Genomic DNA, 18,178 nt, shown 5'->3' with positions numbered 1-18,178 from the left:
AGAATACATTTGATTTGAATGAGCCTATTTTCGTGCACAGATAGTTATATTTTTAATGAATGTATCAGGATATTTAAGTTATTGTTTCCCCTTTGCTTCTGGCAGAACTCAAAGAAAAGATAAAATGTGACAAACCCCCACAAGTAGATAATGGAGAAACAGTTATGGCTCTAGATGTTTATCACAGTGGTGATATTGTTCACTACAAATGTGCTGATGGATATGAAATACTGGGATCAAATAAAATCCTCTGCAAGAAGGGTAAATGGACAGAACCTCCTAAATGCAGTGGTAAGTAATATATATGTTTATGAGTAAATTAGCATTGTCAATAATGTTGCAAACTCCAGCGCATTGTTTGCTTTTATTATTATTTGGGCTACTCCAGTGTGGATTTTCTTGTTTGATTTGCCTTATCATTCTGCTGGATTATACATTGAGCTCCATCCTTTTTGCCCTTACTCCAGTCCCTGAAACAGAGAAGCATTCCTGTAGTATTTTGATCCTACCACCATGCTTCATGGTGAGCATAGTGTTACTTTGCTCTAATGTTAATGTTCAAAACTTATATTTTGGTTACATCAATGGTTGCAGAATCTGTAGCTCTTCCATATGCTCTTTGGCAAACTCTAGGCTACTGATGTCCAGTGTCCCATTTCTGCCTTGGGAGATTGTAACTTTCAGAGTTGCCATAGGCCTCACTAAGAAGGGCTCTGCTTGCACAGAGTTGGTGTATGGTCTGTCCTAGGCAAATTCCTAGTTATACCATATTCTATATCTTTACGACAAACTTCAAAGTGCTCTGGATGATATTAAAAGTATTTGAAATTGTGTTATATCCTTCCCCTGACTAGTGCATTTCTAAATAAAACCTTTCTATAGTTTGCTTTGAATATTATTTGATCTCCATGATGAAGCTCTTATTTGAAAATACACTAACCAAACTCTTGTATTTATGTAATCTCTTAAAAGCTAATTGCATCAAAGGTTATTTTGGTGTATCTTAGTACTATTTTATAATCAGTAATTGTCTATTTTTTTACTTGTAATTGAGAAAACAAAATTAGATTTAGATTTGAATATTTTGTATCAATCAATAGTAATAATTACTGAATTAATGCATTTTAATTCCATGATATAATCATCAACATTTATTTATATAGCGCCAGCAAATTCCGTAGTGCTTTACAATTGGATATAATAAAATAAAATAAAAAAATGTAAACGGGGTGAATAGCTTTCATAGCCACTGTAAGTATGAAATGCTGTGCAGAAAATATATCACTTTGTTACTGCATAGAGTTACAATTACCTGAAGATCTTTGTACCACTACACAAAATGATGGATGCAGCATTGTGAGGTGGAAAGCCATACGTGTTCTTACTTTTGAATCTGTGTTGTATAAGACAATGACACTAATTGTTTTTTTCTTTTTTTGTGTGTCTTCATTCAGTTAGTACTGAATCCTGTGGAACCCCACCAGCAATAAGTAATGCTGAGTTTATTGAAGCCCCATTGGCCACCTATATCAGTGGCGCCTTTGTGAAATATAGTTGTCATAGCTACCACTTAATGGACGGTTCAAGCACTGTACATTGTATACGTGGAATCTGGTCCCAGCAGCCTAAATGTTTACGTAAGTAGAGCTTGTATACAGTGTCCTAATGTACAATGAGCATTAATTATTATTATCTTTTATTCATAAGAGGCCACAAAGGGTTCACAGTGCGGTACATGACAAATACAGAAAGCAGTGATCCATAACACATAACATGATACATGAAGAACAAAATCCTAAGACCAGACATGCTGAATGAATAAAAATACAGGTAACATGGTAATGTAGATCAAATTATGAGGGACAGTGAGTGAGAGTGATGGTAGTAATCAGTGAGAATTAGGCCAAGAGTTTCAAATAAGGAAAGAGGGCACTGCTCGTGAGAGTTTACATCGTAAAGGAAAGAGGGAGACACAAATAGGCTAGTACGACTGGGGGCGTGGGGGAGAAAGCCAGGACAAGGAAGATGGGAAGGGATGGGGTCCTGTGGATGGGAGTGAGGAAGAGAGAAGGGTGTGGACTTCATCTGCATATTTCAGCGTGAAGAAAGAAGTGGGTGGGCTAGCAAGTGAGGAGGAGGGGATGGAGATAGCATTCACAGAAGAGGGTAGGAGTGGGGACAAAGTGGGTAGGGAGTGGGGGAGAGGTTGGGGCAAGAAGGAACTGCTGGGAGATGTCATAACGTATTGACTCAATTGTGGAGGTAAAGTGAGTAGCAAAGTCATTAGCAGAGAGCGAGGAGGGAAGTAGGAGAAGAGGCATCTGAAGGTGGCAAAAAGGCAATCTGATTTGGAGAAATGGGAGGAAATTAGAGCCTTAATGAAGGATTGTTTAGAGAGTGATAGAGCAGAATTGTAAGAGGCAAGTATAAACTTGAAGTGGAGGAAGTCAGCATGAGAGCGTGGCTTTCTCTCTAAGCACTGCGGGAGCATTTTTGAAGATAGCGGGTAAGATTTGAGGGCCACGGTTTAAGCGGGAACCGATGAAGCTTGATGGTGACAGCCGGGACAACAGAGTCAAGTGTAACGGTGTGATTATAGAAGAAGACAGCCTCATCAGGGCAAGAAAGAGTGGTGATGGGGAAGAGGAGTGAGACCAGGGAGGAGGAGAACATGGTAGGATCAATGATGTCAAGATTACGCCTGATGAGAGTAACCTTAAGTGATGGGGAAGGTGAGAGGGGTGGAAAGATGCTAAAAGAGAAAAGATGGTGGTCAGAGAGGAAAAGGTGAATTAACGAGGTAAGAGACAGTACCGAGGTGTGAGCAGACCAGGTCAAGAGAGTGGCCACTGCGGTGTGTGAGAGAGCAGGTCCATTGAGGGAGACCAAGGGAGGAAGAGAGGGAGACAAATTTGAAAGCAGCAGAGTCTCAGGGATTGGCTATAGGGATATCAAAGTCCCCCAAGATGACGGAGTGAAGGTCAGAGGAGAGAAAGTGAGGGAGCCAGGTGGCAAAGTGATCAAGGAATTGAGAGACAGCACCAGGAGGACGGTAGATAACAGCAACATGGAGGTGGGCTGGGTGGAAGAGGCTGATAGAGTGTAACTCAAAGGAGGAGAAAGAGAGGGATGGTTCAAAACCTGAAAAAAGCAACAGGGTGAGAGAAGTATGCCAACGCCCCAGGTCAATATGTGTGGGAGGACAAGCCCTGTCCATGCAGTTCACAATGCAGGTACATGAGGTGGAGTATATCACAGTTCACAGATGATTTCCAGGTAGAATGTTCCCCTCCTGTTCTCCTCTTGTGTAAATCTTACTATGCCATCTAAATTTTCAATACACTTGAAAAAAATCCACATAGGTGAAATCCTCACTTGCTAACATAGCCTAACATGATCACCAGTTATAGGAAGAATGCACTGGATGTTGCTGCAATTAACATACATGCCAACTTTGTAACTCTCCCCTCCAAGTGGTACCTAAAGGGATGTCAAATGGCAAGTGCAGATGAGGGGACACGTGGCATCTCAAATCAAGTCATTTTGAACCATGCAGTGCAGTGCCGCAATTACATCATTGCGTTGCAGGGCCAAAATAATACTATTAGGAAAATTGCATCATCAAGACTGCCATTCTAGCCACTTCATTAGGAAGTGGGTGTGTTCTGGGCGAAAGACCAGCTCTCCCAAAGTTTGGGAGTCTCCCAGATATTCCAGGAGAGTAAGCAAGTATGCAATATAATATAATCAATTTAAAACAAACCCCACTATCCTGCAGTGTTTTAAGGCTAAAATTGTTTATTAAAATTAAAACATCCTGTCAAACCAGTTTTTATTTGAGACAGAAATGTATTATCCACAGACAACACATTGCCTGTGAGAGCATGCAGGAGTGAGAGGAGCAGTGGTGTGCCTGCACAGAATGTTGGGGAGCTAAACTGACAAGCCAGACCCCAATGTTTGAGAACCAGGTTTAGCTTAGGATATTCTACTCTTTAACTATCCTTTAAAAGCCACACCATCTGCTCAAATAATACCTCAAAATCACTGGCTGCAGTTTGAGCCAGAAAGTATAAGAACCAGAGAAATCGGTAATACTTGGAATGCATTATGAGACATTTCATAGTTTCAAAGGCATCCAACAAGACAGATACAATGCCAGACCAATCAGGTGTCCTTGACTCTGTAATGTTGACACCATCAAATATAGTCTTGCCTTAGAAGTGTGCCATACATCTTTTACGTTTAGGATTAATGTGTATTTGCTGTGACTCCAAAGCAACATCTCTATTATTATACATTTTAGTGTGAGATACATACATCAGCTAATGGCCCACTCACACAAAATGGTGTTGCCACTTTGTTCAGCCCCAGAGTCACATTCAAGTTGCATCAGAGACTGGAGGATAAACAGGGACAATATTTGATCTTAACTGGTCATTTGGATAAAAAGCCGGTCAATTTGGTCTGCCTTTATGCCCCTAACTCTAGGCAAATACCGTTTCTGAAAGCTCTGTTTAAAGAGATACAGAAAATTCGACTTGGCAGTTTGATATTACTAGGAGATTTTAATTTAGTCTTATATCCTAGATTAGATAAGACCTACCTACCTGGCATCAATATACTGTCAGGATTCGAACCCAGGGCTCCTGCCTCCATGGACTGCTGCTCTGTTGACTGAGCTATTCTGGCTGCTGGACAGTTCCTTGTCTTTATTCAGTGTTATAGATCAGTTCCAGTGATCTCCTGATCTTCCAGCATGCCTTAGCTCCACCCCTTGACTTCCTATAAAAGCCTGGCTATTTACTGTCTCCAGTGCCTGATTATTGTGCTCTGTGCCTGTGATCTAGCTCCTGCTCCTGTTGCTGTTCCTGTCTACCTGCATATACTACACGTGTACCGACCTCGGCTTGCCCTCCACTACGCTTCTGCCTCAACCTTTGGACCGCTACGCCTATCTGTGTACCAAACCTGGCTTGTTTGACCTTTCTTCCATCTCATCTCCTGTTAGCCAGCCTTCCTCCCTGCTACTGGGCTCCTATCCAGCCTCCGGACCGTGACATATACCTTCAGATTCAGGGGGTCCCTCCCTTTCATTCCGCAAGCTGTTGGCTGAATATGACGTGTACGAAACATGGCATGCTTTGTCCCCATTAGAGAAAGACTTTACTTACCATTTCCTCATACAAAATACTTATTCCAGAATTGACCTCATACTCAAATGGGCCCTCCAACACTCTAAAATAATTTTGATACTCCCAATTACTTGGTCTGATCATGCTCCTCTCCTATGGTCTTGGCTTCCCTCTGCCCACTCTTGTCCCCCAAGACCTTGGAGATTGTCTTCCTATCTTCTCACCAATATTCAAGGCAAGTCTGCCCTCCAAGAATCACTAGATAACTACCTGCCCACTAATTCTATAGATGATACATCAGTTTTCACACACTGGTGTGCCCTTAAAGCAGTTCTAAGGGGGGGCTGCGATTCAAACGGGTGCTAGACTCAAAAGAGCCAATGTCTTCATGCAGAGGGATTTAGAAACTAAAATTGTAGCTTTAGAAAACAACAACAAAACTAAACTCTCTATTACACTAAAAAATGAGTTGGTCCAACTTAGACATCAACTTCAGCAGTTTCTTATGTTACATACCCAGGCGGCTCTCTCACGTCTTCATCATCATTAGTTTTATACAACGGGAAATAAGGCAGGGTACATGTTGGCCCGGAAACTTAGAGGATAACAAGCTAGAAACCGCATCAGACATTTCAGTAGTCCCGGTGGATTAAAATTTTCGAACCCCAGGGATATTGCTCATTTGTTTGTAAAATACTATGCAGGCCTTTATAATCTTAAAGACAATCCTAGCGTCCCGCAGCCCTCCCCGACTGACATCCATGACTTCCTCCAAAATTTACAACTCCCATCTCTAGATACAGACACACTTCAAACCTTAAATAGGTCATGAACCTCTAGAGAGGCGAGAGATGTTATTAAAAATCTTTCGAAAGGAAAGGCTCCTGGCCCGGACGGTTATATTAACGACTTTTATACCATCTTTCAGAAGGATCTTGTCCCCATATTAGTCACTTTATTCAATGAAGGCACAGGCTGTGGTGGGTTCCCTGAGCAGATTTTAGAGGCTCGGATTGTAACAATTCTGAAACCGGGAAAGGATGCGACAGAATGTCGTAATTATAGGCCAATTGCTCTTTTGAACACAGATCTTAAGATCTACGCAAAATTTATCATCAATAGGATTGCCCCCATTCTTCCATCTCTCATACACCCTGATCAAGTAGGATTCATGTTGGGATGCCAGGCGTCAGACAACAGGAGAAGAGTACTAAACCTTGTTGAATACGTCTCAAGAAACTGCACTTAGCTGCTACTGCTTTCTCTGGATACAGAAAAGGCATTTGACAGATTGCATTGGGACTTTATGAAACAGGTGTTAACAAGTTTGGGTTCCAAGGGGTAATCTTACAGGCGATTTTGGTGCTCTATTGCGGCCCGTCTGCCAAGGATTTGAGCAACTAGTTTCTATCTGACGCATTCCCCATTACCAATGGGACTAGGCAGGGGTGTCCTTTATCGCCCCTTATCTATGTATTAGCAATTAAACCTCTAACAGAACTTTTGCATAGATCAGAGTCCTGCAAAGGCCTTACCCTCAGGAGAGCCTCCCACACCCTGTGCTTGTTTGCACATGATGTCTTATTGTTTATTTCGGAGCCAGAGCCTTCACTCGATTCGGTACACATCATACTCAGGCTTCTTATTACAAACTTAATACAACAAAGACTGAAGCAAAGCCATTTCATATACCGTCAGATTCTTTAGCTCGCTTGAAGTCTAGATTTAAATATATATGGAAGGAGAAAGCGATCTCATACTTAGGAATCCACGTCTCTGTGAAGTTCTCAGACGTATTTTGAAGTCAACTACCCTCCATTATTGGCTCAACTTCATAAGCGCTTTACCTCATGTATGACATTTGAGATGTCATGGCTGGGTCGAGTAGCGGCCTTTAAAATTATGGTCCTCCCCAAACTTATGTATTTATTCCAAACTATTCCGTACATTCTACCACAAAAGGTACATTTCTACATTACATACATCGATGCTCGGATACATTTGGAAAGGTTGTCCTTCTAGGTTGTCTTGTGCTCGTATGACGTTGTCCAAAATACAGGGGAGTTTAGCTTTACCTGATCTGACCAGATATCAAGAAGCTTGCATCCTATCTCAAATTAAAGACTGGTCTCTCCCAACCTCCCATAAACCCTGGGTGGATTTGAAAAGAGCTCTTTTTAATACGTGCCCAATTGCAGATTTGATTTGGCTCTCCAAACATCTGAGGTGCCACTTGCTTGAACCCTTAACCTCTATAGCAGACGCTTTGAGAATTTGGGACAGAACCACGGGCTCCTCTACAGAAGTTACTCTCCCGACTAGTAATATTTCTCTCCTCACTGTGTCTACATTTCTTACTGATTTTTACATTTCCAGCTGGATCTCTCATCCTTAGTGCACCTGTTTGGCCCTGGGGACCTCTGCTCTTTTGCACAGCTGCAAGGTATGTTTGCCCGCTCATCTAAAGATTTGTATAAGTACTTGCGGCTAAGGTATTGGATCGGGGTCCTCCACCGTCAAAACGGTCCATTCTACCCATCCCCCTCTCTTCTCTACTCCAAACTGACTAAGGGTAACAATAAGGGTGGAATTACTTTCTGGTATAAACACCTTTCTTCTTTATCTATTATTCCTAAGCACGCTTCGCAAACTAAGTGGGAATTGGATCTCAATACCTCCCTTTCCCCGGTTCATTGGGAAATTATATATAGCAATTTGTCTACTGTATCTAAATGTACTAACTATGTGGAAATGTTATATAAATTGTAATATCGTACTTACCCTACCCCGGCCCATGTACTGAAGATATGGCCTAACCAATCTAAGCTATGCTGGCACAATTGTGGAGGTGTAGGGAATCTCATGCATGTGTTTTGGTCGTGCCCTAGTGTTCAGCCTTTATGGTATGACATATTCGACCTTGCACGGAAAGTTACTTCTATATCCTTAACCCCGACACCTCTTGCTTCTCTCCTTCATCTATACCCTGATCAATTGCCCAAATACTAGATATATTTGGGGCCATATTTTGGTAGCCACTAGGGCAGCAATTGCGCAACTATGGAAACAGCCAATACCCCCTACCCTCCACAAAGTTATTACAAAGTTTCACTTTAGTTTTCAAATGGAGACATTAGATGCTCCTTATCTATGTCTCTGTCTTCTACCATTGGTAAGTGGATGGCTTGGCACGAATTTATGACGGATGGCGAAGGTTTTAGATTAATCCACACCCTGAAATCACATAACCTCCTTACTCCGACCGCTCCTGATCTACCTCCAACCCCGAGCTAAGCCTTAACACTTTGTTTCTTCTCCCAACTTGGTAAGATATTGAGATGTTTTTGTGCATATATTGTTTGGCATGATATACATTGTTATGTCTGCTCCCATTTATGTACTCCCTCCCTTTTTTTCTTATTTCTGCACCCCTCCCTTCCTTACTTTTGAAACCTTAATAAAAATTGATGATTTAAAAAAAAAAAAAAATGCTGCGCTGCAATCTTCGATTAAGTTTTCTCTTTCCAGGGAGGTTGGCTACAGTACCATGGGCCTTAAACTTCCTTGTAACATTTACAGTGAAAAAAAGAGTATATAAAAGGACTCTGGAGATTGAGTTGTAGCCTTAAGCTTGTCTACAATCTTCGGTCTGATCTTCTCAGACAATGCTCTGGCTTTCTTGCTTTTCTCCATGCTCATTGCAGTACACACAGTGACAAAACAGCAGAGAATGAGTCATTTTCTCTATTCGTTTAATGGGTGATATTTATATAGGCAAGTTCCGTTCCAAAGTATCATCATCACCATTTATTTATATAGTGCCACTGATTCCGCAGCGCTGTACAGAGAACTCATTCACATCAGTCCCTGCCCCATTTGAGCGTACAGTCTAAATTCCCTAACATACACACACAGACAGACAGAGACAAGGGTCAATTTTGATAGCAGCCAATTAACCTAAAGTAGAATCATCTGCTTGAAATATTATTATTTCTAACTACTTCTAGCAGGTGCCAATAATTGTATCCAGCCCATTTAAGGTTTTCTCCATGGAATTAGCTATGACAATGTTTGTGTTTTATCCCACTGCAAGCCAAAGAAATACATATGTGGAAACCAAAATATTTTTTAACTTCAACAATTTTCTGGAAGAAATGGTGCATTATTAGAAAAAACTGCAATGGCAACAAACTGATGAATAGGGTCTCCTCGTCTCCACTAACAAATTACTGCTTGGATTAGGGAACTCAATATAAATAAATATACCAGTACTGTCTCCAGGGCTTTGTCAACCTCTCCCCCACTGCAAATTATAAGATAGCGTAAGAAATCCCTTCTGAGGCTTTGTTGTAACCCAAAGCTATTTTTTTTTCCAGAGCCCTGTACTGTGATTATAACAGAGATGAAAGAAAGAAATATGGAGCTACAGCAGAGCTTTGAAAGAAATTCAAAATTTTTACATGGTGATATGATTGAATTTAAATGCATGGATGGGTTTGACATGTCACCATATTCTGAACTGAAAGGACGGTGTCAAAATGGTCAAATTCTATATCCAACCTGTAGAAAGCAAGGTACAAAATAAATAACACATTTATCTTCCCTTAGTGTGTTATAGACAAATTATCTAACACAACCCACTTTGCACTTCTCCAGATACAGTGAAGGCTTGTGGTCCTCCTCCGGTTATAAAGCACGGTGTACTTAATGCCTCCCAGCAAACATATGTGTCCGGCTCAATTGTGGTCTATCAGTGTTCAGCACATCACTACCTGAATGGCCTCAGCACTATACAGTGTTCCAATGGGCAATGGGAATCTCCACCAATCTGTATAGGTAAACAATGATTTTCACCTTCCTAGAGTTTCTCACAACACTCTTAAGTTAAGTATGTAAAGTAATCTGCTTTTATATACAGCCCTTAACTTCAAGGAACTTTATGTTTACTTAAGATTATCTTAATATTTACAATAGAAAGTATGCTTTGTGTATAAGGCTAGGTATACACTTGAGGTTTTTTTATGCTTATGGTTTCCTAATGAATGCAGAAGTGATTATATCAGTAAGCATCAATGATATGTTATAAAATCCCCAAATGACATTCACACTAATATAAACATACACTAATTTCACAAGTATATTATAAAGTCAGTTCTGATGTTATCACTTCAGTATCAGAAAAATGTGTGATTCACCATCACTGTAAATTAATATGGATGGTAGAAATCACCTGGGATTTCTATAAAAAGCAATCTGCCTAAAGCTTCATACTTTTATATGATTACAGAATTCCTCAATGACATTTCATAGCCATAGAAGTAATTATCCTATATATAATGAAACTATATAGTAAAAGGTACTCCTGTCACAACCAATTATGATTTAAATATTCAAGAAATAAAGGTTCAAATTAAAATCGATGTTTCGGTTATTACTAGTTTGAGATGGCTGATATCAGGGTTTGAGACAACAAAAATTCTGCATATATCAGATTTTGAATAGTACAGGTTTCAAGGCCAATTCATTCTGAGCCTGCAAAAACCAATGGAGTATATTTACAACTACTGTGCACAGGGAAAATTGGTGTAACCTATAGCAACCAGCAACATGGTTGCTTTAATTTTGTGAATTGAACTAGAGAAATTAGCGATAAACTGCTAGAATCTCATTGGTTGTTTTAGATTAAAATACTTTTTTTTCCCTCTGCCCCATTTTCATAAATATCCTACATTGTTCTATGGTCAAAGGTAGAACTGTTGAGAATAAGTGGAACATCGTAGTTATTTGCTAGGGGTACTTATAACAACAAGTACCTGTTCACCTGTTCCCAACCACTTAATTAACCGCTCGTAAAATTTAGTGTGGGAAGATATTGTGAATATATGTTAAATGTTACCTTTCTTGTTTCTTTAGAAACTGCATCCACAATGTGATCACTGATGGTTATTTATAAATCTAGCACAAAAGGGCAAATGTGCATTAAAACCACAGCAACCAGAAAGCCATTAGGTTTAATTGGTCTAGTGCAAGTTAGAAAATAAAAGCAAATGCCTGTGGTTTGAGTGCAGAGTTGCACCTCTGAGCAATGCTGGTGGGTAACCCTCACTGATAACGTTTGTATGTTATCAATAATGTAGTCTTAAATTCTAATCTACTCCTGTTTATTGATTTGTTTTAGAACCATGTGTTTTATCCAAAGAAGAGATGGACAGAAGCCATGTGCGTCTGAAATGGAGTTTAGACAGCGAATACCTTTTACATGGAGATTTTGTAGAGTTCTTATGTAAGCCGGGATATGAGAATTACGAGTTTGCTGTGAAGTTTTCTCTAAGGAGTCAGTGTAGATATGGGCAACTTAGCTATCCAAAATGTGTGCGAAGGAACACATAAAAGTAGCCTACATCACCTCTACATGTATGTTTGAAAAATACAAACACTATAAAACAAGGTAGTTCTCAGCAGTTTATAATGTATGATAAAAAAAATGACTCTCTGCCAGAAAATATTATCCACGGTATTTACAATGTACAAGCATATAAAACAATACAATGTTGAATATAAATGTCAACATTTATAAGTTGTTTATTTCTAGTTATTAAGGTTACTTTGCAATTAATATGCATATTTATTTACGGAGAATGATTTCCTTTGGCATCAATGTTTTACTATAGAAATGGGCAACCACATTTTATAGGTCCCTAAACACTTTGAAAGGGCCACATGGAATGAAAACAAGAAAAAAAGCAACTCTGAAATTTAAGGTTATAGGAATATCAAATAAGTGTAGCTGTTATGTTCTGTTCAAGTTATGGACCATAAAGAAAAGTTTGTTTACATCAGTGTCTGTTTCTTTTTACACTCCCCTCGCACCACCACTTTTTTCTATACACATTTTTGTATGTATTTTTAATAATTAAAACTGGTGTTTATTTGCTTATAGGTCAGTGATATGTTAATATATATTCTACCTTTGGAGAAACATATAGACGGTTTATTTGTGATTTATAGATCCAGGAGCACTCTCTTCACTGGGGAAACCCAGCAACGAGGGGGATTGTGTTTCCATTACATATGTTAATGCCTCTCCAGTTCAACTAATTCAATTGCAGAATTTCCCTAAAATAACTATAAAATATAGCTACACAGTTTAAACACTTTCACATTAGATATATTTAGATATATTTATTTATAACATTATACACAAAACAATGTGATTGTAAGACATAAATCACAATGCTCTCATTTATCTGGAAAAAAAATGACATTTATTCCAGTGGAAAACTACAACTAAATTGTATGCTGTGCAATTAAACAACAACAAAAAAAAATGATTTCTGTTCTTAGTCTGCTATGTTCCATTGAGAATATGGAAATGTGATATTTACAAAATACACGTCATCAATACCACTTAAAGGAGGACTCACCTAATTATCATATACCGGTTTTCCCTACAACTAGAAGAAAACCCTAGGTGTAATACCAGAAGATTAAGAAACAAGGAAAACCGCCAACACTGAAACGGACACTTCTAATAGTTGGGAGACTAGAATATAATTTAGACAAGTAATTTTGACAACCGTTTAATACCTGAAATTTTCTTTAAAACTTCTCCTGTTTATTAGCCTGGGAAAACTTTCGAGGGCCAAACTGAATGATAATTCTGTTGGTCGAGTCAGGCATAGTATGATTAATAAATCAATACCTTTCAAACCTTAAAAACTTCTGCCCTTGGTCTATGCTTCTGTAGCTGATACAATCCAACTCACAGATAACGTATGTATTTTGCCTAATACTCCATCACAGATAACACAAATGTATTACAGCTGTAAAGTGTAAGAAAAATGCACAACTTAAAAAACAAAAGAAATGTGCACTTGTTAAATAATGAACTCCAACTAATTCTGCATATATCATATTAGTCATTTTGTAATTGAACAGGAAATACAATGGTACTGCCATCCTTGCTTAGTGTGGCCTCACCACTCAACATATTTCTTAGGACCTCTAGACTTCCACAAATTTCCTTCACCCTTGAGATAGCAAAGAGTGTTTCCAGTGGGACATGAACATTATTCTCTTGTAGAAAAGGTTGTAGGCCATTGCTCTCTTCATTCACTGGTTCATTTTGTAAACTGGAAAACCATTTTGTCTGTACACAGAGTTCCTTTTCACGGTCTGCCATGTTGGTCTCTTTATCATATTCTTCAGGAATAAGATGATGCAGAAAGTTGGTTTTAAGGCGGTGTGCATGGAATAGAGCTACGTTCAGTACTGCTTGTCGTAGGTATTTCTCCTCCTGAAGACTCGGATATACCACATGAAAAACCTTTTTATATAAAATTATTCAACATTAGAATATGCATGTTTGGATATTTCCTAGCAGTAGCTACTTAGAGAAAAACTGTTACGAAGTATGTTTTTTTTTGTTGTTTTTTTTTTAATAAAATATTCTAACCGACATAACCCAAATGTCTTTCTTGACAGAACTAAATTCAACTTGCTGCCTGGAGTGACACCACAAATATTAACAATGTAATGGAAAACCTCTGGCACACATAAAACAGAAAAAAAAGGAAAAACAGTGTGTATCGTTCTGACCAATGAATAGGAAAAATAATTAGCTGAGTTTCTACTCACCTATTACATATTTGTTACAAGCATGAGATATAAGCCACTTAATCATCCCTCTTGGTCTTGGTACTTACAAACGATTGCCTATGCAGTCACTTATTGGTTTAGCAATTGCTGATGTTCTCAAAAAAACAGTAAAAAACACAAAATAGTGTGTACTGAATCCACAATCAATATAAGTTTCTCCTACTCATTGGTTAGAACGTTACCCACTGTTTTTCTCTTTTCCTTTTGTTCTGTTTTATATGCACCAGAGATTTTCCATTAAGTGGTATACATTAAACAAAAAAAAGAAAAATATAAAAAGTGCTAAAATCCATTATTTTTTGGGTTTTTTCACTCCTACACTATTATTAACCTCAATAACATTCATTGCCACTAATTTCCAGTCTATTCTGAACACCTCACAATATTGTTTTTAGTCCAAAAGGTTGCACCGAGGTAGCTGGATGACTAAGCTAAGCGACACAAGTTTAATGTAGTGAGCAATAAAAATCATCCTGAATAACTGGAACCCTTGTTTGCTTTGTGTAGGAGGAAGAATATTCATAAACTATGCTCACACCGCACCTCGGATTCACACGATGTCTGCTATTATAAGCAATTACTTTTTTTTAGCATTAGCTTTTTTTTATATGTATACTATTCATCTTTTTATATATCTTATATGCTGTGAATATCATTTACAGCAAATTTCTGTGAAATGCGCGATTTGATAAATAATATGGTGCTTAATAAGCAAGAGCTGAAGACGACCATACTAACACATTAATACAAATGGTTTTGCAGAAAAACACACTCTTGAAGTTCTTTAGAGGATATTAAAAATAACAATCTCATTCCTCACTTGTGCAGATGAAAGTTATTTTGTTTTCTCGTGTTCATTTTTCTAGCCTGAGTCATAAAAAGATGATCATAGGCAGATTTATTCACATTAATATCTAAATAGCAAATCAAATTGCTGGAGGGGTTAAAATGGAAATTGGCAGCTAACACTGGGACATGTGATGCTTTTCTATGGCAATCTCTGAAGTGCCTAACAGATTAATACATTAGGTCCTCTGACCTTAATGAAATTCATCTAAAAATGTTAATTGACACATATGTCTGTGCATTTAGTTTCACAGGGATCTTTATTTTCTGCATATCTGTATGTGGGAGATAATGCACTACCTAGGTAAAAAGAAATATCATCCAGAGAATCCAGTTTGTAGATGAGAAAAAGCTCACTATCAAACAATCTGCGGGGGATCAAGTCTTTCAGCAATCGGTATGTTGCTAGATACATTTGTCAGTCACAAACAAGTTCCACAGATCAAGAGATAAAAAACATACAATTATTATGCCATTATAAAAATGTTTTTCACATTGCCATCATTCTACCTTGTATGCTAGGCACCTGTACTGTAATTACTCACAATAGATGTCACCGGCTGACGCACGCCACCCATATGGTTGTCACTGCTTAATAAAGCTGTCCACATTCAAACTGGATGTTTAACTGGATGTACAAGTGCTGCGGATCTCAGGAGTCGTCATCACGCCGTCAGATCTCGCGAGATCCGACGGCGTGATGACGAGGTTTTGCCTCGTTCTGAGGTTCGTGATCGGCGGGAACCCCCGAACAGTGCTTGGATCCGGGCTTGGATCGGCACTGTTCGGGGGGGGTTCTGATTTTCTAATTCCGGACCCGCTCATCTCTACTTTCTACATCTTACACCACCTTACCACTTGAAGCATAGAAAGGGGGTTTCCAGGTGTAAATTTTGCACTCAGTAGTTGAATTGGCTCCTAACTGAAAGTGATCCCCACATAGTGCAAAAGGCTCGAAGAGTTGTTTCTTTTTTACCAACAATGTTCAAAAGGTGCAAATATGCAGTAGCCCATAGCAATTAATCAGCTTTCCTCTGTCTGGTGCAAGATACATATCAAAAGTTTATGTCCGCTTACTTTGTATGTGCATATTTGAGCACTGCTAGTAAATAGTCCATTGTAAAATCAAAACAAAAAACAAAACAATATAGCTAAAATGTGACAGGTTCTCTTTTAACCATAATTTTGAAAATATCTAAGAATATTTTTAAAGGGCTCCATGAAAGAAGTTGGTTATATGACACCTATGTATTGACCAAAGTCTATTCCATTTAAAATAGCACTTTGCAAACTTTACTCCCAACTTTTATAAAGTAAACTGTAAATCAAGTACTTTTATACAGGCTATGGAACTCCAGATAAACTTGTTATACATGCGATATCTACAGAGAAGGAGGGTACAATATTCCTATTGTTCTGTCCAAAGGATAAGCAGTATTTTTATTGCAAGAAATGGAATCACGAATATCTATTTTAAAACACACTTCGGATGCACATGGCTATTCACATATGAATAGGTATATTAGGAACAGACACATTTCTCTGAAACTTAATAGATAGGGCCAATAAAAATGCAAATTCAATGTGTTATATAATAAAAAGGACAAAAATGACCATCATATTACACAAAGAAGTGTCCAGCAGATTGGTGTCTAGGATGGAAAATCTATACTTTTTTGCCTTTTCCACAATACACTACCAGCAGGTGCTCCCACGCGATATACACACATTTATTAATTAAAAGGGTTTGGCCCAGTTAATTATCATCTGTCTTTGCAATGATGTCAGATGACTTTTGGTAAGCATTTATTAAAAAATCATCCCGGGACAGCACATCCGGTAGGTTGCTGTCCTGGCGATGACTAAACTTGCCTTAAAACTCCCGTTGCCTGTCTCTCCTCTCCGATCGCAAAGTGGCTTTGTGCATGCATCACTTAAGGTCACACTTGCGCAGAGACATATTAGTATAGTAACCAGAGGGGAGAGCAGGTAATGCCTAAACCATGCGGAAAAAGTAGTTTCCACATGGTTTAGGGCTTCATAAATAGGCCCCTTATGCTCCTACGCTCCATTTAATTTCCATACAGCAATATTACCGAGAATGGCACCAGAACCACATTTTGGTAGATGATTTTAGACAGTAATAAGGAGTAATGTAAATAACGGACAATACTTACTGTCTTGTAAACCCTTGTGTATTTCTTTTTGTCATTGATTGATTCTTCACTCTCCACGTAGTTCTTATTGAACACTCCAATTTGGGAGCAGAAGCCGACATCTTTGTGTTCTGGTGGTGGTTCTCCAACCCCACTGAACTCCACTGTGTAATTATATTGCCTTGCAACCTTCATAGCCCTAGAAATACAATACATAGATTACAGTGACTACAGAAGTGATAGGCAACCTGATACACTTCAGGGGCTGCATGTGCGATCAAAGGGGCCACACATTACCCTTAATCTCAGTAATAAGTTAAACAAATAATTTAATCAAACAAAGACACCTTACTGTAATAAAATATCAGAAGGCATTTTACAGTTTTACAACCTATAAAAACAATCAAATCTGCCAATAAAGCAGCAAGAGCTGGGGATAACATGCAGTCTATCACTGGACTACAATTTCCATAAAATAGAAGTTCTAGGATAGTATTCTATGAGATGACAGTTAATAATAAAAATTACAAACAGATACTGAATAAGAGTATAAAGAATTACTTCTGTACTTGTACAAATTATGATAGTAGAACATCATATTTAAATTACTGAACATAACCAGATATTTAGACGAAAACACCTACATCCCCTCCAAAACAAACAAGATATATGAACACAGCCATGAGCTACAAAGCAGATTGTAGACGCTCATGAACTGCAAACACGTTAGTGGAAGAGTTATTATTGCCACAGCAGAATTTTAACAATCCTATGTGACACTATACTACTGCTTTACACAGACTTCGTGTGAATATGTTAGATTAAAGATAATCCAAGAGCCAATTACATATTAAAGTATAATTTCTTCAATAAATATTATTAGTTTAATATTTAGCTCTCATTCCATACCATCAATTAAAAGAACTGTGTAGGTCCCATGTCAAGGACCCCTACCATTCAGGAGAACTTAGTTCTGCCGATGCTCCAATTGACAACATATGGGAACAGTTTAAGGTTAAAGACCATTCAATTTTTAATGATTTTGTATCTCATCTTTTCAAAAAGCAAATGGCAGAGGAATTTTGGAATCGCAAGTTATCACAAACAGCAGTTTACCCACAGTTGTGCTATTTGGGTGAAGTTAGGGTGTCAGCTGAAGGTACTTTGGGCCTCATGTAGAGTTGCATGTAGATTTTTTATTTGCCAAAAATATACATTTCCGCACTACGCCTGCACACAAAAAATGTGTACACTTGCATTCGTATGCAGACTAGCAGCATATTACTCATACGATGCTTATATTCCACTGTACCAACCAGGAGGATTTGATGCCAGTAAGAGCACTTACAGGCGCATATGTCCATGTGATTAAAACAATCAAAA

At 38.4% G+C, this 18,178-nt stretch overlaps 2 protein-coding genes across 8 annotated transcripts in view; one reads left to right on the top strand and one right to left on the bottom strand.

The window, feature by feature from the left end:
• Positions 1 to 11,969, top strand: part of LOC142099298 (coagulation factor XIII B chain-like) — a 56,895-nt gene extending 44,926 nt beyond the window's left edge. For both annotated transcript variants that reach the window (XM_075182618.1, XM_075182617.1), the window contains 5 exons: positions 106 to 291; positions 1,455 to 1,637; positions 9,512 to 9,709; positions 9,792 to 9,971; positions 11,314 to 11,969. In XM_075182618.1, the coding sequence (XP_075038719.1) occupies positions 106 to 291; positions 1,455 to 1,637; positions 9,512 to 9,709; positions 9,792 to 9,971; positions 11,314 to 11,525 (959 nt within the window). In that variant the 3' untranslated portion in view covers positions 11,526 to 11,969. The remainder of the gene's footprint in view (positions 1 to 105; positions 292 to 1,454; positions 1,638 to 9,511; positions 9,710 to 9,791; positions 9,972 to 11,313) is intronic.
• Positions 11,611 to 18,178, bottom strand: part of HENMT1 (HEN methyltransferase 1) — a 47,559-nt gene continuing 40,991 nt past the window's right edge. For 5 of the 6 annotated variants that reach the window (XM_075182639.1, XM_075182638.1, XM_075182636.1 and 2 more), the window contains exons 7-8: positions 16,817 to 16,994; positions 11,612 to 13,461 (exon numbers count right to left, since the gene is read on the bottom strand). In XM_075182639.1, coding sequence (XP_075038740.1) covers positions 13,051 to 13,461; positions 16,817 to 16,994 — 589 coding nt within the window. In that variant the 3' untranslated portion in view covers positions 11,612 to 13,050. Of the gene's footprint in view, positions 13,462 to 16,816; positions 16,995 to 18,178 lie in introns of all 6 variants that reach the window. The other variant, XM_075182640.1, reaches the window with a different exon arrangement.

Source organism: Mixophyes fleayi, chromosome 8, assembly GCF_038048845.1.
Source record: "Mixophyes fleayi isolate aMixFle1 chromosome 8, aMixFle1.hap1, whole genome shotgun sequence".
Classification (NCBI taxonomy): Eukaryota; Metazoa; Chordata; class Amphibia; order Anura; family Limnodynastidae; genus Mixophyes; species Mixophyes fleayi.
Note: the sequence above shows the minus strand (reverse complement) of the source record. Positions and strands in the feature narration are given on the sequence as shown.